At 42.6% G+C, this 23,830-nt stretch overlaps 1 protein-coding gene across 1 annotated transcript in view; it reads right to left on the bottom strand.

Annotated features, from left to right (window-relative positions):
- The window catches only part of MYCBP2 (MYC binding protein 2), a 211,490-nt gene extending 197,419 nt beyond the window's left edge, over positions 1-14,071 (bottom strand). Inside the window, exon 1 of the mRNA XM_075720658.1 lies at positions 13,788-14,071. Within this exon, the coding sequence (XP_075576773.1) occupies positions 13,788-14,071 (284 nt within the window). The remainder of the gene's footprint in view (positions 1-13,787) is intronic.
- Positions 14,072-23,830: the final 9,759 nt, after the last annotated feature.

Genomic DNA, 23,830 nt, shown 5'->3' with positions numbered 1-23,830 from the left:
ATAAACACGCTCATCTAAATCTTTTCACTGTAACTTGGTGACAAACTCTACAGAACTCCTCAGAAAAAAATGCCTCTTGCACACAAAATTCTGTAGCCACTGGTTAGTATGTTAGTATCCTTGGGTTTTAGAATATCTCTGACAACAGAATGCTTGCTCTGTGAAGCACTTAATGAAAAATATCTCTGTGAAGCAGTTGATTGACCCTTCCTTCCTCTTTGCACAGTTGCAGGCAGGGTAGGAAAAATAGCAGTTACTGCTTCTGCCAAAATCACAGCCAAAGCAGCTCAGTAGCATTGCAGCTGGGTTGCAAACCATATTTTTGCCTGTTGTGATACATTAGAAGTTTGAATATGACATCTGCTACCAAAACGGAAAATGAAGCCAAAGCCAGAAAAAAGGTGGAAGACAGCTTAGAGAAAAGGAAAGCTAGGAATTTTGGAGTAACATCCCCAAACTGGGGACTAACTGCCACTAGACACCTACCCACTATCCCAGCAATACACACAAGACTTTTAAAACAGCTTAAAAATAAGTAATAAATTACCTACATTTGGATCTTGTTACCATGCACCTCTTCCCACAGGAATGTTAGGACAAATAAGTAGTTTAAATTCATTTAAAATTGCAACTGTTGCTACCTTTTCAGTTCCCCTCATATTCACTTCTGTTGAGCTATAGCATGGAGGTCCAATACATGTTTCCAGTAAGATGAGAACCACATCCTGCAACACAGCTCTGCTGCCAGAACTGATTGTTTAGCACTCTCCACGCTTGTTCCCTGTGACACCTCCTGTCAGAAGACAGACAGGCAAACCTCATATAGATCCCTTTCTCTTTGTGGTCTATTTTCCTAAGAACTACAGAATCACAGATCATTCAGGTTAGAAGGAACCTCTTGAGATAACACTTTTTTTACTGTGAGGGTGACTGAGCGCTGGCACAGGTTACCCAAGGAGATTGTGGAGTCTCCATCCTTGACAGTATTCAAAAGCCATCTGGATATGGTTCTGGGCAGCTGGCTCCAGGTGGTCCTGCTTAGCAGGAAGCTGGACCAGATGACCTCCAGAGGTCCCTTCCAACCTCAGTCATTCTGTGACTGATTCTATGAAGCCTCCTGCTCAAGCAGGGTCAGCTACAGCAGGTTGCCCAGTACCATGTGCAGTTGGGTTTTGAATATCTCCAAGGACAGAGACTTCACAACCTTTCTGGACAACTTGTGCCAGTGCTTTACCACTCCCACAGTGCAGAAGTGCCTTCTTGTGTTCTGATGGAATTTCACAATTTTTTAATTTGTGCCCATTACCTCTTGTCCTGTCAGCAGGCACTACTGAGAAGAGTCCAGCTCCCTCTTACTCATTCCCTCCCTACATTGATAAGATCCCCCTGAGCCTTCAATTCTCCAGGCTGAACTGTCCCAGCTCTTTCAGCCTTTCCTTATAGGAAAAATGCTCCAGACCCTTAATCACTTTTATGGTCCTGCACTGGACTCTCTCCAGTATGTCTGTCTTTCTCTTGTACTGGGAAGCCCAGAACTGGACACGCCAGACGCAGCCTCACCAGTGCTGAGCAGAGAGCACCTCCTTCAACCTGCTGGGTATCACTCTTCCTAACCCAGCCCAGGAGGCTGCCTGCCTTCTTTGCCATGGCAGTGCGTTACTGGCTCACGGTCAGCTTGTTGTCCACCAGTACACCAAGCTACTTCTCTGCACACCTGCCTTCCAGCTGGTCAGCCCCCCTGGGGTTATTCCTCCCCTGAAGCAGGATTCTGCATTTCCCCTCGTTGCACTTCATGAGATTCCTCTCAGCCCAATTCTCCAGCCTGTCCAGATCCCTCTGAATGGAAACACAACCATGGGATGTGTGAGCAACCCCTCCCAGTTTTGTACCATCTGCAAACTTGTTGGGAGCATGCTCTGTCCCAGCACCCCGGTCATTAATATGGATGCTAAACAGTATTGGCCTCAGCATCAGCTCTTGGGGTACACTACTGATAACTTGCCTCCAGCTGGACTTTGTGTCACCAATCACAAACCTCCAGGCCCAGTCATTCAGCCAGTTCCCAATCTACTTCACTGTCCACTTATCTAACCCGTACTTTGTCAGCCTGGGGATGCTACAGGAGACAGTGTTAAAAGCCTTACTCAAGTGCAGGTAAAGAACATCCACTGCTCTCCCTGCCCTGAAGGTACCTGTAGATTACCTACTGTTACTGAAAACTACTCGGGGTACTATTACTTTTCATCAAGGGCTACAGATTTTTTAAGGAACTCAGCAGTGAGAATCATTGGAGATGAAAACTGCTCAGCTTGGCAGGAAAATCTCAAAACAACACTAGAAAGCACGATCAATTCTTTTTCTCCAAATAATAAAAGCTTGATGCTTTTGATTGTCAACAATGATAACATCCTCAGATGACCTCAAATATTTAAAGTTATTGATAGCATCTTCATATGGTAAGACTAAGATCTAATGCTTGAGGAACTCCAATTTTTAGTAAAGTGGGCAATAGCTCAGCTCTCATTCCAAAAGCCATGTGTATACCCTCCAAACCATTACCAGCTTCTGCACTATCTTCTCTGAATTATTAGTCAAGCATTCCGATGTGAATTTTCATCCATGCCAATATAAAAGGAAAGTCAGGACTTAAGCAGTATATCTACAAATGGAAAAATTGTCAAAATCCTGTCACCTAAATCCGTAAATCAGGGTAAAGAATATCAACTGCAATCCAATTAAGACAAGCTTAGAAGAAAACAGAAGCAGACTAGTAGGATGGACTATACTGGGCTTCTAAGGCATCTGAAAAGAAAAGGTTAAGAAAACTCAAACTAAAAGGAGACTGATGGATTTGAGAACACTGCCTGGGGAGGAATATAGAGCTATATATAGTTAAGACATCAAACATCTGGAAGATGCGTAACACTAACAGCCACATTACTATGATCTGGAACTCCTCCCCGCACACTCTGATCCAGAAGAAAAAGGCCACCTTACTACTTGCTTGTGCAGTTGGGACTAACATGCTACTCTTTGTGAGCTGAAATTGCACATATTATTAATCATGACTTCAGTTTCGTAACTCAGAACTATTTTTCAAGCCTATGGTATCAATCTGTATGATCTTTACTATCACATTGACTTTCTAAACAACTAGCTTTTTTAAAAAAAAAAAAACACAAAAATAAATTTTGGAGGCTGATGGAATATCCTTTCCAAGGCCTCTCCAATACAGTCTGAAACATAAATATTGCGAGTTCTATAAATGAAATTAAAACCCAACTATACAAGTAAAATGGATCTGACTTTCATTTAACATGACAGAAGTGTGAAAGTACAAAACAGTATCCGTATCCCTTTTATAACTGAAAAGGCTTCTGAAACAGCATAAATCTCTCTCATATAAACAAAGAGAACACACAAGAAAGCACCCCTACAAAGCATTCTCCACACAAAGAGAACGGTCTCTTGATACAACCACTGACAGCTGTAGTTTCTTTTCTGTAATTATCTGATTTTTCTTTATTTGCTGCAACATTATCTATGAAATTGGATCTGTAAGAACACATGCAAGGAAAATATTCTACCTCAAGTTTTTCAGTGTAGAGGAAAATATTTCTCTCTCTCACCCTTAACAGACATTTTTAGGACTCTGTTTTCTTTTGGGGTTAACTTAAAAAAAAAAGAAAAAAAGTCATTCAACCGTAGGAAAAATGACAATATCCCCATCTTTGGCCACTTTCCTATGTAAATGCAACCACCAAAACTAAAGTGCATACAAAGCTATCTTACATAAAATCAAAGCAGTGGAATTTTAATTTAGGGAAGATGCTCCATGAAGTTTAGGAAGAACTATACTTATTAAGAAGAAGCGGTTAATGACAGTATAACATCCTTAGAGTGATTACTATCACAAGTAAACCAAATAAATTCTACACTGTCTTCACTAAATAGCAGAAGACACAACCACCTAGTGCAAACAACTGAAAACTCACCAGTTTACAGCTGTCAGTGGTCTATCCTGTGTAACAGTATATTCAAGAAATAAAATGGGATAGCGAATTGATTGGTTTGAAGAGAAATGGACTAGAAGAGAAATGACTACTCTGAAAGCATACAAGCATAATGAAGACATATGAGTACATCTGTTAGAAAGAATAATGCATTGGCTAGTGGGAGAGAAAGGAAAGGCAAAACTAGATAAGAGGTGAGTCATAAGTAACAATACACATAACTCATGGTGAAACAATCAAAAGAGAAGAGGCTGAAATAATAAAAACAGGAGAATAAGGTATTTATTTAAGAACAAGCTCATCTCAACGTAATGTAAATGACTGGCTGCAGATCTGTATAAAGACAGTCGTTGGCTTAAAGGCTCAGCAATAGAAAAGATGAGTGATGTTATCACCTGCAACAAGAACAACATTGGAGAAGTGAAATGAAGAGTTCAGGGTTTGACCCTGTTGAAGGTTAAAAGTCTTAGCTAGACATTTTCACAGACTGACAGAGATCAATCATGATCAAAATAATCTAAATACTATGGCACTGCAGCACAAGTTAGAGAATAGGCTCCCAGTTATTTTCATTTGCAAACTTACAAATGTTTCAGTAGCAGTTTGGATCATTCTAATGAATTTAAACTACGAACAACGTGCTTATACTTTTTGACCTTATCTTACTTTCTCTTTGTATTGGCTTTGACTGGGACAGAGTTAATTTTCTTCAGAGTAGCTTCTATGGTGCTTGTGTGCTTTGGATTTGTGATGGAAACAGTGTTGATAACACACCTGTGCTTTTGATATTGCTAAACAGTGCTTACACAGAGTCAAGGCCTTTTCTCCTTCTCATGCTGCACCACCAGTGAGTAGGCTTGGAGTACACAAGAAGCTGGGAGAGGACACAGCTGGGACATCTGAGCCCAACTGACCAAAGGGATATCCTATACCGTATGACATCATGCTCAGCAATAAAACCTGGGGAGAAAGGAGGAGGAAGTGGGGACATTCAGAGTTACGGGGCTTGTCTTCCCAAGTAACTGTTATGCATGACGGAGCGCTGCTTTCCTGGAGGTGGCTAAACATTGGCCTGCCGATGGGAAGTAGCAAATGAATTCTTTGTTTTACTTTGCTTGCGTGCACGGCTTTTGCTTTAGCTATTAAACTGTCTTTATCTCAACCCATGAGTTTTCACACTTTTATCCCTCCAACTATCTCCCCCACCCCACTGCAGAGGGGAGTGACCAAGCAGCTGTGTAGGGCTTAGCTGCCTACTGGAGTTAAACCACAACACCCTTTCATAGAATCTATAAAGTATTTTCACAAACCTCAGCTCAAAAACCATTACCTTAGACCATTATGCTTGGGAACACAAGTCAAGGAAAGTTAAGGGAAGAAAATGAAAATAAGGAATGGCACTAATCTAACTACAGGGCTCCAGTTTTACGTGGGGACAAGGAAGCTGAATTTTTGTTTCTTTTCTCAGGTGTACAACTGGTATAGATTTAGATTTATTAAAGAAAAATCCTCACAGTATTCTCAGGCCAAAGTAGTCATAGATATACTAGATGCAAAGCAAGAAGTATCATTTAGTTATAACAATAAAAACTAATTAAGTCCATCAACACATTCATCAGTCTGAAGGGAGGGAGCGAGCTATAACATGCTATTTACTCTGAAATACTTGCTACTAAGAAAAAAAGCATATTAAGCATATTGATATGCTTCATAACATAAGAAACTTTGAACCTAAATGTACACAAACCATGTATCTTAATGTAGCCACTTACAGCACAAGGAGCCCATTCTCCTGTGCCAATTTCTAGTATTCATCCTTTGGAGGGGCACAATAGTAGGAATTGGTTGTGAAAGACCACCAGGAAAGATCAGCTACCAAAGAGTATATTTACAATATAAAAACTTTAGTTAATTGTAAGACTACTATTACAAACAGCACCTCAGTGTGAAGCAGTGTTTATGGCAAGCAACGTAAGAAAGAAAGAGACAAAAACAGAATCATGTGTTGAAGAGATGTTGCAAGGGATGAAGTTTCCAAAGTAAACAAAGGACATGGGAAATAGTTTGTGTGAAGTACTTCAGTACCAAAGACTGTATTACTGATACGTCATATGTGCTTTCCATAAAGACATAAATAGTCTTTAAATTATGGGCTTGGTGAAACATATGTATTCATATGTCAGGAGAAGAATTTACTAAAGAAACGTCTTCAAAATATTTTGGCCAGGAGGAAGATCATAATATGGGAGGAAAAACAAAACCAAACCCCCACAACTGATGGTTAACATAGCAGAAACAAATTCAACATCGAGTTTTTAAGTACGCAGGAAGCACATTTACTACATTTAACACAGCTAGCAGTGAGGAATGGTAACTTCTTAAATTGCTCCAGCCTAACTTTAACTGCTTATACTTGTCACCTAACAGACCATCAGCATGCCAGAGCAGATAGCGTAATTGAAACTTTAACTGACATTTCCTCTCAGTTTAAAAACAAAAAAAACCCACCCAAAAAATCCTCCACAAACCAACAACATAAAAGGAAAAAAAACCCAGAACATACACACAGATGGTTTCAAATCAGTAGGTATAAGAATCCGAGGGACACACAGATTAGAAAGTCTGAAGATTACTGAGAACAGGAAATCAGACTTTATGTGAAAATTGCCAACAGAACTCATACACTTTTAAAAAAATGGAGGCAAAGTCCAATTTCAGTTAAGCAAAAATAACTCTCATTATTCCTCGAATTGCCAGCTGTAGCCATTTTGAAATAAATTAGAAAAAAAAAAATCAGTTGCTGGTTAAAATACTAAGCAGAATAAACCACAATCGTGGCAAATCTAATATGCTGATTCCTCTCCTGTCCCAATTAGGAATTGTATTTACTTATGTTTGCATATTAGAATTCCAAATTCTTGTGAACTTCAGCGGAATATTCAGGCAATGTTTGCTGGTTTAAAGTGGAAGAGACTTCATCATCCACAGGAAAAAAACCCACAAAATTTATGCAACAACCTCATATGGATTTAATTGCTAGAAGCATAATGCTAATACTCAAGCCAGTTGTGTTGCCATTGTTAAGAACTTTGCCATTGTATAGGCACCAACACCTACAATTATATTCCCACAAATATTCTCATCAGTAACCCCCAACCTGACATTCAGAAAGGATAAATTATTTTAAAAGTTTAACACACATTAAATACAGTATTTTGGAACACCGCTGAGTAGCCAAGATCCCCAAAGGTGGCGACAATATCAAGATATCACCAAATATCAAGGATTAATCCAGCAATAAAGGAAAGTGACATAAGGCCTTACCTATGCTTGAAAAGCATCTACAAGAATGCCAAAACCCAAGAGCAGGTAAGAGGAATAGAAAGAGAGGCAATAATCTGCTGTCATTATAATTTACCTTATTAAAAGACACTTTCTGAGACAGTTACCATATGAACACTAAAAAGTCTTAACCAATAATGACCAAAATATTACAGCTAAATAGTTTGGTACCCAATACAAATGATTCAGTAACAAATTGATTATGTGGAGAACAATGTCAATCTTTTCCACAGGTGAACATTCAGAATGTCTCTATTTAACAGTACAATCACTGTAGCTGCTGTTACTCAACACACTCTCACTCAAGCACACTCCCATAGCTAAAGAAAATAGCCTAACAGTTTTTCAAAACTTCTGTTCAATTCCACTTTGACCTATACTGAACTTTTAAACCTCCCAAATAACAGGGGGTGGGCGGGAATCACACAGTGGGATTCTATCACATGCACTAGTTGCTTTCCAAACCACACACTTTCCTTCTAAATGAAGGAGCAGAAGGACGCATGACAACAAAAGACAGAGGTGTCTTTTAGCATCACAGCCTTCAAAGGCTGCTTCAGCCGCTATTTTTGTGAAAAGGAAATGCAATTCTATCAGCCCACAAAACCTGAATATTCTCATGGATTCCAGTTTTTTTAATTTTTCAAATCATTTGAATATTCTCATGGATTCCAGTTTTTTTAATTTTTCAAATCATTTACATATCTACACACAAATAAACACCTTAAGCCTCTCAACATAATATTATTAGCTTCTTTCCAGCTTCTATTATTATGTTTTCTACACTAATGCTGCACAAAAACAAACCATGTTAGACTAAGCAACTACTACAGATTTTTAGAACTACTACTATGCAAAACCATTTTCCTTATCAGAATATAAAGTAAAGAAGATAAGCAAAAATTCACAGGTTTAGTCGTTAATCCCTATTAACAAATAGCACAATACAGTATTAAAACATTACTATATTGCAGCTAAAAAGTCTACTGCAGACAGCAACTCTTATCAGCTTTTCTAATGCACAGGTTAGCTTAATGTAAGACTCAACAGCACATTGATCTTTCCAATGAAATATAGTTTTAAGTTTACATAAGGACTTAAACTTTTTGGGGGGGGCTCAAATGACATTTACAAAACATAAAAACTGAAAAACAGAGGAGACTACCAGACTAAACTGGAACAGACTAGACTATTTCAGTTGGAATGGACCTACGGAGCAAACCTTTTCACAGAAATAGGCAGGAGAATGTAATATGTAATGCATAATACTTCACAAGACCGACCACTATTATTTTATTAGTCTTTATGTATATAACCTTTATTTTTTCAATCAAATGAATGCTTCCAAACTTTCTGCAAGTATAAGTCCGTTTTAAAAAAGCATCAAGTCCCAAACATACAATAGCTTACAGCTTTTGTGAAGGCTTTAGATCCGAAGAAATTAAGGCTTTCTGGTGATTTGATTCACAAATCTAAATTTACTAAGCACGGTTTCTACAAATTCTTTAATAACTTGGCAGCACAAAGTTGAAGTGTTTCAGTAACGTTTCTCCAATAAATTTTGAAAAATATATACTTAAAACATCCCAGGGCCAAGTAAGCCTCGCATTACTGACCATAAGAAGGGGCATAAGGGAAGACTTTGTGTCAACTTTGAAAAGCCTAAAGACTAACCTAATAGTCAATTTTCTCCAAAGGATGTATAATTTACAACTATGAGTGTGGATGAGCTGGCCTACTTCCAAAAGTTTCTCTTATCATACAGTAGAAAGAATCACCGTAAAATGAAAGAAAGTTGGCTGCTGCTTCTTCAGCCAAAATGGCTGGAAAAACAACCATCTGATTTGTGGTTAATAGCAGAAACCCTACATTCCACTCATCACTGAAATTTTCCTTGATCTCAATCAAGCCGCTTCACAACATTAGATTTGTTTGGGGTTTTTGTCCCCACAACAAAATACAAATAGAAGCTTTTCTCCTCTGAAGGGTCTAAGTTAAAAGAGGCAACTTCAGCAACGAGGTAATGGACAAAAAAAAAGTAACCTTCAAAAAGCATTTGTATTTTCAAATGGTTAATGTTTTAAAACTAATTGATAGAATGTTTCTGCTGAATATTATGCAGCAAACAAAATAAGCACCCGACAAGCTCAGTAGGATGTCTCCCCTTATTAAGGGGCATAAGAAATTTTCAATATTGCTGCATCTGTAATATCCAACACTACTACAGAAATCCAGAGGCAGCCCTCACAAGTAATTTAAAGTGCAAATGGAACCAAAGAAGAAGCTATGCAGAAATGATTATTGGATCTGCATGATGGCACTTTTAGAGTTGCTGAGTTGATCTCCTACAGACAAACAAACAAAAAAAAAAAGATATGATGCTCTTTTTGGTAAAGATCACTCGATAAGCTGTAAAACAGATGAAAAACACTGTCATGAGTACGAAATTACTGCCATTTTTGAGCATACTGTCATTGTAATATTAATATTTCAAGTTAGTCAAAATCATGTAGTGAACATTTTCATTACAATACAGGCCACACAAGCCATTACAAATTTGTGTATCTATCCATATTTGACAAGAAGTCTCAAAGAACTCGCTGAGCCTAACTGATACTTCTGGTAGTACATACATAGGTAAAAGAAGAGTACAGGGACTGACAGTTCAGGGAAAACCCTGAGATGCACAAGAGATAGCAGCAATTCAGCTGGATGGGTATTTGTTAGGATCAAGTCATACAACAGAAAAAAACAAATGTTTGGAGACAGCAAAAATGTGAAATTCAGAAATATCTTGCTTTGCAAATACAAAGCTTCAGGACTGAAAGCAGTTAAGTTTACTTCAGTAACAGCAAGCAGACTTCCAGTTTCATCCACTCAGAACCCAGCATATGAGACAACACTCCAACAACAAAAAGTTTTTACTTGCCCTCTAAAGAGGCTCTTGCTTCCTACTAGTGTTTTACAGACCTTCATGGCTACACTAGTTATTATGCCATTACTAGTAATTTTCATATATTTCAGCAGCCACAAAGCAGAGACTACAAACTAGGCACACTCAGAGTAGATTTATCTTCCAAACCAATCTTGACTTGACAAGTAAATTTCCCCCTGCTAGTAATATACTGTAACAGATTCTTAACATTGTTATGTGACCAAAGACGGTTGTACATTAAATTGCAGGATTAGATACTTTTTTTCTGTTTCCTTTCATAAAATTATTGGGCTGGCACTGGTGACAAAATCAGCAGTTTCTCTGCCCCTGCCTCTCTGTAGATAGAACTTTGTGCAACCCCTCCCCTCACGCTGTCACAAGCACAATCTACACGGTGAGCCAGATCAGGGAATTAGTGTGGATTACAACAAACCATTTTTGCCAAGTTAATTTTAACCCAGAGCGAGTCTCTAATCTGTTACTGTAAGAGACTATATAAATAATTATGTAAATGCAGCAGGGGGAACAAGCACACCGACCCAACCGTCTCCTCTGGAGACCAAAGTGTTCATGACACCGCAGCCACCATCGCATGAGGAAATGCAGAGCACAGCTAGTTCTGTTTCAAAGCCAATTACTGCATCCTACTCAACACGTGATATTCATCACTTTCAGATGACAGCCAGCACAAACACCTTGCAAATGTGATATTAATCTTACTTGTGACTTTCAGATAATCTCCATAATGTTTAATTTCCTTATCTATGCACAAGCATTTTCATACTGCTTTCTAGTTCTTCATAAACATCAAAGTCATGTTTGGAATACAAGCACTCACTGAAGCAGGCGTTGGTCACACCACATGAAGCGCAGAGAACAATTTTTGCAGACTTGAAGCAAAAATTCTGCGTCAACATACTGCAAGTAGGTTGCACTACCATTCTTTAAATTAGTCATCTTGGAGCACAGGAAGAATTTTATTAATGTTTGTAAGCCAATTTGTTTAGTTTAAGTTACTTCACAATATTTTTCTAGTCACAAACACTCTTACTGACAGATTAAGAGGCTTCAGATTTCCCACATAGATAAAAATCAAGTTAAGAGTCTTGCTATAAACTGTATTATCCTAACCTCCAATTAATTTATCTGGCACTGTTATCTACTGTAGCAACTAGAACCAGTCACAAATCACTTCAAAACACCTCTTCAGAAAACGTTTGAGATTTTTACCATTTTTGTAAAAAAGCATTTTTGACCATTCCTGTTTAAGACTACTGGGTGGCTGAGTTCTCAAACCTTAAGTTGCAGTATTTTGACACTAATATGGAGAAAGGGTGGAGATCATGAGCAGTACCTTGGCTACCATCAGTCTGATACATGAGATGTTGGGGGTGAGTACCAAAAGGTAGCGAGAAACTAGCTGATTATTAAATATTCCTCCTCTCAAAAGTCCTACAATACAGATTGGCTGTATTCACCAGTATTAACTAGCTACGATTTACTTGCCAATAGCTTAATATAACCTGTTTCTTCTGTACAAAGAGCAAATCAAAGAAGCCAGACTCCAAGATGACACAACGTAGCCAAGATATATGACTAAATCTAGCCTTCAAGAATAAAGACATACAGAAACTGCAAATGTCACTGTTTCTTTTAACTGGCATTCTCACAATAATCTGCTAGTAAAAAATAGAACCCAAAAGAACGCAGCCCATGGTATCTTGGAGTTAAAAGTAATTATTTTAAGAATGTCAACTAAAAGAAACCTTAACATTTACACCCACCTAAAGCTAGTATTTTCTACAATTGTAAGTACAAGAGATATCAGTTGAACTATCCTGAAACAAAAAACATGGGGGACACAATGAATTCAAAACTACAGCTTTAAAAAGTACAGATACATTAAGGCAAGTTTCAGACAAATATCTGAACACCATGGAGCAATTGCATGGCTGATTTCCTTACATTTAGTAGTTTCCTTACACTTCGCACTTGCAGTCCCAGGATTAAATGATACAAAGCTCAAAAGTAGGAAGAGAAGATTTGAAGGAAAAAAGCATGAGCACTGAACTAAGGAATATATGGGGTAAGAAAACACTCACAGATCTACACAGGGGAAAAAAAAAAGAACTATGGTTTCCCTGTTGTACATTCTGAAGAGGACTCAGTAATTGCAAAGATGTCAGACACCAACGTTAACAGTCCATGTCTCCAACATTTGCCATAAGCAAATTGGGAAAGTTATGTTATTCTTTTTAGTTTCTTATGTTCATTCCACTCCTAGACACAGCCTTTGGGGGGGGGGGGGGGGGGGGAAGGCGGGGGGAAATAAGCCCTGCTGTTCCAGTCAGACTGGAAAAAAAAAAACCAAACCGAAGAAACCAACCACCTAGTGCTTTACAACCGTTTACAAACTTAAAACAAGGGTGACTCAAAGCTCTCCTTACGATCCGGCCACCCACATCACAGCGTAAGGCCAGCAGAAGCTGAGAACACAGGAAGGTGCCGCTTTCGTGTCATCCGCATCCCCAGCGACCTCCGGAGGAAAACAATGGGGAGCGCCCGGGCACGGCGGGGGAGCCCGCCCCTCGCCCCCCTCACCCCCGCCGGGCCGGGGCTCCGGCCTCAGCCCCCCGCCCCGTCCAGGCTGAGGGGAGGGCGGCGAGGCAGCCCGGGCCAAAAGCGGCGGGAGCAACAGGCACCCTGCTGCGGCCCGTGGAGGGAGCCTGAGGGCCGGCTGGCAGGGCCGGCAGCTGCCGGCGGCAAAGGAAGCCCCTAGGGGCACCATCCGCCGGCGGGGGGGCTCAGGAAGCGGGCTGGGGGCGAAACCTCCCTCCCAACCCCCCGGCTGCCCCCGGATCGGCGGGTGTCCGGCACGGCGTGCCTCGCCGGAGGCCGTGGGGCTCAGCCCGTTCCAGCGGCACGGCAGGCCCCGGCCGCAGCGCGCTCTGCCCGCGGCCTCAACATGGACACCCTGAGGAAACGCTTCGGCCCCCGCGGCGGGCGCGGAAGGGCGGGCGGAGCGGGGCTGCACCCCGCTGCCCGCCGCCTCAGGGGCGTGACGGAGCCCCCGGCCTCGGCGCAGGGGGAGGGGAGCGGGCACAGGTAACTCCCCACCCCCCCACCACCACCCCTCCGGGGGCCCGGGGAGGGGAGGTGGCAGCGCCATCTGCACGGCACCGCCGGCCAAGCCATCGGCAGGGCCCGGGCGGCGGGGAGGGGGTGGCACCTGGGCAGCCGCCGGGTTACATCACCGCACCCCCCCCCCCGTCCTCCGGGGGCCACATGGCAGAGGGGACAACCGCGCTGCCTGACAAGGGGGCGCGGAGGGAGGATGAGGAGGGCGGCGGCCGCGGCAGGAGAGGCGTGCCGCTGCCGGGAGGAAGGTGCACGCCGGGGGTCGGGCGGCTCCCAGCAAGGCGATGGGAGGGGGGTGGTGGTGGCGGCGGCCGCCGGGGCTGCCCGTCTCGCCCGGGAGGGAGCCCGGCGCGCATTACCTGCCCGGGTGGCTCCCCAGCTCCCGGTCGCTCAGCGCCGCCGTGTAAATCTTCCGGTATCTGTCGGCCAGGGCCTTCCCGGAGAGCAGCAGCTGGTAGCGGCTCCGGCAGCCCAGCGACGGCGGCGCCAGGGCGCCGGGCAGGGCTCCCAGCCCGCCGGCTGAGCCCTCTTCGGGCCCCATGGGCCCCGCCGGACCGGAGCCGCTGGAAAAGAAGAAGAAGCCGCCCTCGGCCCCGGTGCAGGCGGCGGCTCCCGCAGAGGCGGCGGCGGCTGCGGCGCTCATCCCCCTCCCCGCCCGCCCCCTGGTGGCCGCGCTGCCTCCCGGCGCGAGGCGGACACAGGCGGCTCCCGCTGCCTTCACCGCCGGGGCCCAGCCATGGAGAGGCCGCAGAAGCCGCCGCCGCCGCCCCGGAGGCCGCTCATCCACCCGGACCGGGGCCGGGGGTGCGGGAACACCCCTCTCCTCCTCTCAAGCGGCAGCTGGGGGGGAGGGGGTCGCCTGCCTGCCTGCCTGCCTGCCTGCCCGCTCGCCCTCCGCCCCGGGCGCAGCGCCGGCCGCCGCTCCCTCCCGCCGGCGGGCGCGCCGAGCTCTGGGCAGGACCGTGCGCCTGCGGGGCGGGGCGGGGCGGGACGGTACAGGACGGGGAGGGGAGGAGGGGGGGGGCCCGGCCACTCGCTTCCCCGTTCCCGCTACAGGGGCGGGGGCCAGCGGCTGCCGCTTCCCCTCCGGACTTTCTCCTCCTCAGCGGCAACGGCGACGGCACCGCCCCGCTTCTCCGCGCAACCGCCCCGGCCCCACCTTCCTCCCGCCGCCAGCCCGCCCGGCGCGCGCATGCGCCCCCCCCCGGCCCGGCCCCGCCCCGCCCCGCCCCGCCCCGCGCGGCCCCCGGGAAATCCGGGGCCGAGGGGGCGCCCGCACCTGCCGCGCGCGCGGGGGCCCGGCGGGCAGCTGCGAAGAAACCGGCGAGCCCTGCCCGCCGGGAGCGGGCCTTCGCGGGGCCCGGGGGGCCTGGCAGCCCTGGCAGCCAGCTCGGCCTTCGCCCTTCGCCCTGTGGAGGGGATGTGTCTGTCTGTTCTGTCCTGTCTGTTCTGTCCTGTCTGTTCTGTCCTGTCTGTTCTGTCCTGTCTGTCTGTCGTGTTTTGCTTAGGTGTCCAACGGTAGTCGCACACGACAGAGAAGCTCCCGGGTTTGGCGGGGACGGCCCTTGCAGCCTCGTTGCGTCGCCGTGAGGCCGCTGCGCCGGAGCGTCGGCGTACGGCCCCGGGCGGGAGAAGTCTGGCGTGGTCACCTGCAGCAGCTGAGGCGCGACGCCCCGCTCCTTGGCTTTGTGCTGCGTAAGGCTAGGCAGGATCCTTTCGAGGAGCGATAAATACCCGCTCTTTCTTACATCGTGCCGCGTTCACCAAATCCAGTTGCCGCGTTAGGCCAAGATTTCCTTACGTCATCTGTGCTGGTTCCAGGATAACCAGGATGCCTGCTCTTAGAGGATGAGGGAGGCATGGCAGTAGGCACTCTCACAGCATATCTTCTTATATTACCTCTTTTCACCCCTATTGCTTTCTTACACTGTTACTTTTTACCTGTCGGACTTGTAGCCCTGCAGTTTTGCCACACCTACTGCTTTACACAGCTGAAAACTTCCGGTGTACGAAACAGAGCACATGTTGTTAAAAAAAAAAAAAACAAAAAACTCTGCATGCCAAAAGTGGCTTGGATTGCAGTCTGCAGAAAACTGTCATCCGAAGAAGGATGCATACTGTCATATTGTCTTCTTTTTTCTTCTCCCCTCCAAAAGAGGGCCTAAATAAAGCCTGGAATTCTGCTGATTCTGAATACAGATAAATATTTTGGCAAACAATTTCTTTCTTCATCATAGCAAGTATAAGAGAACTATGCAGCTGTCATCTTTCTTAAGCTCATGTATTGCCCACCAATGGTTAAGCATTCAAGCCAAATTTCAAGTGCTTTTTTTTAACAGAGAGCTGGGATGTTAAAACCAATAAATTCACATAGGTTTTCTCAAAGGTAGCTGTCCGGGTAGCAGAAAGACTGCCAGGTCAGTGCCATCACTGAAGAAAAAGCTACTTTCTGAATGCAGTTAGAAGCACCAGAGACCATCAAAGTAGTACTTAAAATACTAACCACATAAAAAGCTTTCAATTATAATTCTTATAATTGAAAGAAAAAAGAAAAGAATAATCCAGCAGTGATAAAAGGAGCCACAAGAAAACAAGCACTATGACTTATGGTGCTAAGCACCTCCAAATTGCATTCCCTCTGAGAACCAGAGTAGTAAGTCTTTCTAGCTCCTCTTTTATGGATTACCTAAGATCATTCCTACAGGCAAGAACCAGGGGAAAAAAAAAAAAACAAACCACAACAAAACCACCCCACCTTTTAGCTCATTTTAGTGTTTTGTTGTAAGCTGCTACTTTATATCCAAAGAGTAATTTTTCCTTCTGTCGTGGTTTAGCCCCAGCCAGCAACTAAGCGCCACGCAGCCGCTCGCTCACTCCCCCTACCCCGATGGGATGGGGGAGAGAATCGGAGGAGTAAGAGTGAGAAACACTCCTGGGTTGAGATAAGAACAGTTTAATAATTGAAATAAAAGAAAGTAAAATAATAATAATAACAATATAATAATAATGGTAATAATAATATACAAAGCAAGTGATGCACAATGCAATTGCTCACCACCTGCTGACTGATACCCAGACAGTTCCCGAGCAGCGATCGCTGCTCCCCAGCCAACCCCCCCCAGTTTCTATACTGAGCATGACGTCATACGGTATGGAATAGCCCTTTGGTCAGTTTGGATCAACTCTTCTGGCTGTGCCCCCTCCCAGTTTCTTGTGCGCCTGGCAGAGCATGGGAAGCTGAAAAGTCCTTGACTAGCATAAGCAGTACTCAGCAACAACTAAAAACATCAGCATGTTATCAACATTCTTCTCCTACTAAATCCAAAACACAGCACTAAGCCCGCTACTGTGAAGAAAATTAACTCTATCCCAGCCAAAACCAGGACACTTCACCAAACACATACTGCCTGACAGATGGGCTATCTTCTGGTGTAGCATTGGCTGTCACACCTCAAAATTTTTCTTCGCTGCTAATGCTGCTGTAGCCATCTTAATGTGCATGCCATAGAAGTTAAGTGCTGGCAAACTTATGAAAGTGATGCAATTTATTGCAATTCTTACATATTGCTCCAAAGTCTAGAATTTGTCTGGGCTTGTGTTGTACAGAGTCACTCACAGTGTGGTGAGCATTATTCTTTGCAAGCTGCAACTGCTACTCTGCGTCTCTTTTTTTATCTCAAGTCTTTTTGCTTTTGGAGGGAATCTTGCAAAGTGTCCACAGAGAAGAGTCCGCCTTCCATGAGCTTCAGCCTGTTATGAGCATTACATTGACAATATAATTAGGAGTTGCCAAACAAGAATAACTCTGGAGCTTCTTATAGTCCACCTCTAAGCTCTCTTTGTCTTCACTCGAAATGCAAAGTAGTCTCCAGCTTGTGAGGCTGTTAATGGCACCAGTTGGGAGCTGGATGTTCAGTCCTCATTCACTGCCTTGTTTCACTTCTTGTTTGGTCCTCAGAAGAAGCCACCTTTTCTTTTACCTTTTTTTTTTTTTTTTTGACTGGTTCTCATAATTCATATTCTTTCTTGGAGACCAATTCTGAGCAGTGCTACCATTACTGTGCCATGTAAGAACATTCATGAGTACACATTTCATCCAACCCAGCTAGAGCTGATATTGACTATACTTCTGTAGTTAACATAAAATTACTATAGGTTCAAATTTGGTTTTTTGGTTGTTTGGGCTTGTTGTTTGTTTGGTTGGTTGTTTTTTGGTTTTTAAATGGTAGTAGTTTTGGAGACTCTGTTTGCACCAGATTAACCTTTTGCTTTATGTAGCTGCAGAGTTTTTGATCTAGCAGTACATGTTTGAAAGATGGATTTATTATACCATCAAAACAAACTCGGTCAACTGAAAGCTACTATTAAGTGCTTTTCAACCAGAATGTGTCTTACTTCGGACGATACTCAACTCTTCCCATTTACCAACATCTACTTGCTGTTACAGAACGAAGCACTTTGCCAGTCAGCCTCTCCCTTTTACTTTAAGTTGGGGTTTTCAGCAGTTGCGTTCATTCACTTGGCAGCTTTATAAATAAGTTTTAGCAGAACAAATTGTTCAGAAGTCATCCAGAATCAGAGTCTGGCAGTCTGTCTTGTTCACTATCACTGCTCACACAGATCAGCATTGTATGAACATGAGTTTCAACATAGCAGAACAAGAATTTCCACTAGGTAATTCAAAAGCTCCAGTATCCTGCATGACTGTATGTAAAAGGGAAAGTTCCATGATTTTATAAACTAACCCTTACACTTCTGAATTATATTTCTAGGCCTTGTTTTTTTAAGCTTTCAAAATATGATACAAACCAATATAGTAATTTCTTCACAAGCAAGCAGGGAGTCTAGAATAAGAGAATTTCAAAATATGATATGTAAACTAGACAGTTTACATATCAAATTGCAGCCAGGGAGTTATGAACCACAGAATTCAGTACTTCTGCGGTAAAACTTGCAACCTACTACAATCCGGTGATGTTAGAGTTCTTTGTTCACCTGAAGCAACTAGCTCTTACCATCACATTTGCTCCACAAATAGGACTTAAACCAGTACTAATGGGGAGGGGGGGGAAATCTCTTGGTCACTAAACTTCCGTCACTGTCCAGATGTGTTGTGAAGCTGTTAATGTGATTAGTTAAAGAGACCATTCTTCACCACATAGTTCCAATAAAGCTAAAGTCCATTTTGTCATTTTTACTCCATATTGTACATCTATCTTTATTTTAAGTTGTCAGTATTTATTTTATCAGTTGTTCATTATTCCTGGGGGGAGGCAGAGGGGGACCAAAACAGCCACAACCCACAAAAGCTTACGACATAATTCTTGTCCTATGCTTTTCAATTATAACAAGCTCTTTAATGATAAAAAGCAGAGGACAGGCACTATACTGCCTCCATATTAGAGACAAGGACTTCTTCTCAATTCCTACAATGGAGATGCCTGTTTCTCTCTATCCAATTGTTTTCCAGGTCAAATAGTGACACCAACTTATGCTTACTCATGTTTAGTTTCTGTATACAGCACAAATGAAGGAAAAAAAAGCTCACCTATTCAAAAGATAAAACTAATTTTTTTTAGAAAAAAGAACAAATTCAACTCTCCACATTTATTTGCTTTGTCATGTTTTTTGTAAGTCAAGTTTTCCCAGTCTTAATTGTAGACACATGCTAAAGGAAAACAAACAAACCCAACCACCCCACTTTATTTTTTATGCCAGCTGTCACAAATCCCAAAGAGCTTGCTAACCAAAAGGTCCCTCTGTGCACCCGTTCACCCACTTTTGTCTTTATACTTTCTATTGTGCTAATGTTTAGACTTTAATTCTACCTTAGCCAAACTCCGTTGTCGTCATCTTTGAATTTTCTTTAAAACTCACTTAGTATACACAAAAAAAAAAAAAAAAAAGATTTTGCAAAGTAAAAGCTTACATCTCCAGCATTTTGTAATGCTGAACCATATATATCAGCTCTCAAAGTTAAGATAATGACTTCTTTTAGGTACAGTGGAGAGATCAACAAAGAAAACCCCAACATCTTCTACTTCTGGTGATGTGACTGGCATTAGAAAATAAAAATAGGTACGCATTCAAGTAAATGTGATATTCACGAGTAACTTTTTCCTTTCAAGATTGTAGCAATTAATTATTTAACAGCATTTCACCAGATTTCCCCTTAGATAGAAATTCAGACTTTTCCTACATATATTTGTCTAAACCCACTATGCATTACATGAGCACAACACAGCTGAAGAAATATTACCAGGGCATAATCTGCAATCGCCCTGAAGAGCAAGAAAAGTTACCCAGAACATTTTAACCAACAGCACTGTAGTGTGTGAATGAAGTGGAAAAAAATCAAAGAACCAAAAAAAGTATTAGAAACCCACAAAGATGGTGTATTAGCAATGTTTTATAAGATGTTATTGCATTGAAAATATTATCTAGGTTAAAAGGAAGATATAGTGAAGTTTGACATTCAAATCTACATATGCCAGTAAGCTTTGAAACTGGACCTTGGACTGGAACTGGACTGAAACTTGTCCTCTCCAAGATAACATACGGAATAATGTTTATTGGATTGTCACATAGGATGAAGAAATAAAATACAGACTGGGATGAAATCCCATTGAAAAATCCTACCATAGAAACACAGGACTGGAAAAATCCACTTGGGTCACCAAAACCACTCTTCCGCCAGAAATGATGCAACATACCTGAGAACTAACTAAATCCTGCATCCTTTACAAGGCATGGAACACCTGAACTCTACTGGAAACTAAATCAGCTTGGCAGAAAAAAAAAAACCCTAGCAGTTCAAACATGTTAATCTGCAAGCAACAATCTTGTGTATTCCAAAAAGAAAAATGGGATGAGATTATATTTCCATTTCTATTGTGTTTTCACACAGGAATGAAATCACATTATTGAGACTTCTCAAACAGATAAAACAGGTCAATTTTAAATTCAAATTCCAGGCTCAGAGCAGGATGCCAGGGATATATTTAGGACGATTGTGTTGTCAGTGAAAGCTTTGGAAGTCTAGCTAGGAAACTGAAGAGATGGTACTGTGATCACAGAAAAAAAAAGTAGTCTAGGGTGCAACTGCTTAAAAACCCACACAGTTATCCATGGACATATTTTTAGTAACTGTAAGTTACTTAAAACAGTTTTCTTGAGCAACTGTAAATTAACCCCTTTCAGGCTTTGTGTTGTTTTTAAAATGCAGAGTCCCAGAGTTCAGTTAGGTTAATAATAGCTCAGTGAACTTTCTCAGCTGTAAGTTCAAACACAGAATTTCTACACATGAATCATCACATTGCATTTACTGAACTCCAAGGTCTATGCATATACCTGTTGCTACTCTAGCCACGTTATTCCCTGCAGGATTCCCCCCCACACACCCTGTAGACTTATAATTATTAAGGACTACTACATTAGTCAATTGACAGATGATTTTCTTAATAATATGTATCAGTAGGGCAGCCAAAAGAAACTTCCCTTTTCAACTGGTTCCAAGAACAAGAACTGTTCCTGATATTTCTAGGGGCATACAATAAACAGTTAAACCAAGAGACAAGCGTGCAATGCACAATTTATTATTCTACTTAGATTTTTAACATCTTTCAAAGTATTTGTATAAAGCCTACTTGGCCATTATTTGTGGGACATTCTCCATCTCTACTGCTTCCCATGTTACACTCTGCATCTGAAGGTATGAATTTTGCTGGTTCTGCTATGAGGTACTGCAGTTTCTCACACAGTTTAGTAACATACTTATAGTACATTGGGAACTGAGTCTTTGTTCCAGAGGCTTGTGACTGACCTGCTAAGACAGGGAATGGATCTTACCCAGCTAGCTTACTCAGTCCTTGCTCTCCCTTCTGCTCCCATTCTTCTAACTCAGAATTAGGAGTCCATTTAATTCTCATCTTTTGTCCCCAAAATTCTTGTGCTACAAATGGCTTTGCTCACCTGTATTTAGAAGCATCAGGTGCTGTGCCTACAACAGTTTTGAAGGCTTTGTTTTAAAGCGTTTCCCTTAGATTGCCATCTGCTATAGACTAATCCAAGTCCTATTGCTGTAGTATGTTTTACCTTCTTTCCTTTTATTTGCTTTTTCTTACAGCTTTAGCATGATTCATACAGAGGCATCGCTTCTGGAAACTCTGATTGTCCCCCTGTACTCGGCGCTGGTGAGGCCGCACCTGGAATACTGTGTCCAGTTTTGGGCCCCTCACTACAAGAAAGACATTGAGGTGCTGGACCGTGTCCAGAGAAGGGCAACGAAGCTGGTGAAGGGTCTGGAGCACAGGCCTTATGAGGAGCGGCTGAGGGAACTGGGGTTGTTTAGCCTAGAGAAGAGGAGGCTGAGGGGAGACCTTATCGCTCTCTACAACTCCCTGAAAGGAGGTTGTAGTGAGGTGGGTGTTGGTCTCTTCTCCTGAGTAGTTAGCAATAGGATGAGAGAAAAGGGCCTCAAGCTGCGCCAGGGGAGGTTTAGATTGGATATTAGGAAAAATTTCTTCACGGAAAGGGTGGTCAAGCATTGGAACAGGCTGCCCAGAGAGGTGGTGGAGTCACCATCCCTGGAAGCGTTCAAAAACCGGGTAGATGTGGCACTTTGGGACATGGTTTAGTGGGCATGGTGGTGCTGGGTTGATGGTTGGACTGATGATCTTAGAGGTCCTTTCCAACCTTAATGATTCCTAGTTTTTACTTTCATTATAAATAATGCAGCCACCAAGCCAGGAAACATGAAATTATTACTCTACCCTAAATTGGTTTAGTGGTGGACTTGGTAGTGTTAGGTTAATGGTTGGACTGGATGATCTTAAAGGTCTTTTCCAACCTAAACAAGTCTATGATTCTATGATTCTATGATTCTCTCTCTTTACTACCATCTTAGGCCCACTGAAGAAAAATTCCTTTCCACTGGGATGTAAGACCTAAGTAATGCAACTAAATTGACCCCCGTGACTTATTAGTCCCAATCAAGAAACAAAACAGTGAGTGAAATAGATAGGGTCTTTCTCTTACCTCCCTCCCTCACGTGTACATGTGCACACGCACACAAGTCAAAGCAGAGCTATATGGTTCTATGGTTTAGAAGCTGTGCAAGGGTAAAGTCCACTCACATTAGGGGAAGATGATTTTTAAAGTTTTCTCACCTCTACAGGAAAGAAAAGAAAACAAACAAAAAATGTTCTCAACTTAAAAATAATGTTTCGTTTTCCAGCCATTTTTAGCAATATACAAAGAAACTAGTCCAGCTTCCCAAGATTAGTTTAATGCTCATGCTCTCTGTGGATGAACTTGAGAACAGATAGTCTGTATCTCATGCCACATCTTCCACTTCCCAGGATATTGTTCTGGTCACCTTCAATGAAAGGTTATCTTCATGTTTGGGTTTTTTTTTTTCTCTGATTTCTTGCTGAATTTATTCTATTTTTTTCCTACAGACTGTTTAAATGTATAGCCATGCCAGAGGTGTGAGGGGGCAGGAGATTTAAAAAAACCCAACCAACCAAACAAAAAAAAACCCATAGCCTCTTTATTCGCCTATTTGAAGAAATACAAGAAATATGAGCTCCTGGTTAAAATTGAGGAATTTCAACTGTCACATCAGTGTCCTTCAGTATTTCGTATTTGTAAGAATGCTATACTCACTAGGCTAGTGGATCACTAATGCAGTAACATCTACACTGAGGTAATTCTAGGCACACCGTATTTCAGCATGTTGTAGTGTGATTAGTGAAGTCAGTTGAAGAGGTAGAGTTAAAAGACCAAGATGCATTTCTCTCCCTCTTACTCCATGGGGGTTCATTTCTTATGTTTACAACAACGGAGGAGCAAACAAAGAAACCACCACCTGCTTCCCACCTTCAAAAACCTGCCAAACATGTATCTTATTAGTTCCATCAAAAATTTCTTTATGATATTACAAGAAAAAGAAGAAACAGAAGGATATGAAGGATGTGTACTGTAACATGGGAGAAAGAAAATTAAAAATGGGAGGGATGAGAGGGCAGTAGTTCAGGATCCCTGTCTAACTAGAATTCTCCTAGAGGTTATTACAACAGGAGAAATTGAAACAAGAATCTATTCCCATTCACCTTCATAAAGGTACCACACTAATAAAACAGTTGCAAAACCACTAAAACCAGCCAGCCCCTCCTCCCCGCCCCCCCCCCCCCCAAAAAAAAAAACCCAAACCCAAACCAAAACAAAACCCCAAGGATCAAAAGAATAATTAGGGGGGTTTTGTTGGTTTTCAAGTAAAATGGGATGATCTGAGGCATTCAGTTTTAGTTGCCCATGAGGAAGAACAGGGTAATCTATTTGAAGAGTGTTGTGTTTTAAGGCAAGATACTTTTGAAAGTTACTAGATTCATACGAGAAATCC

This window comes from Pelecanus crispus, chromosome 1, assembly GCF_030463565.1.
Source record: "Pelecanus crispus isolate bPelCri1 chromosome 1, bPelCri1.pri, whole genome shotgun sequence".
Taxonomy (NCBI): Eukaryota; Metazoa; Chordata; class Aves; order Pelecaniformes; family Pelecanidae; genus Pelecanus; species Pelecanus crispus.
This window is presented reverse-complemented; position numbering and strand designations above follow the sequence as displayed.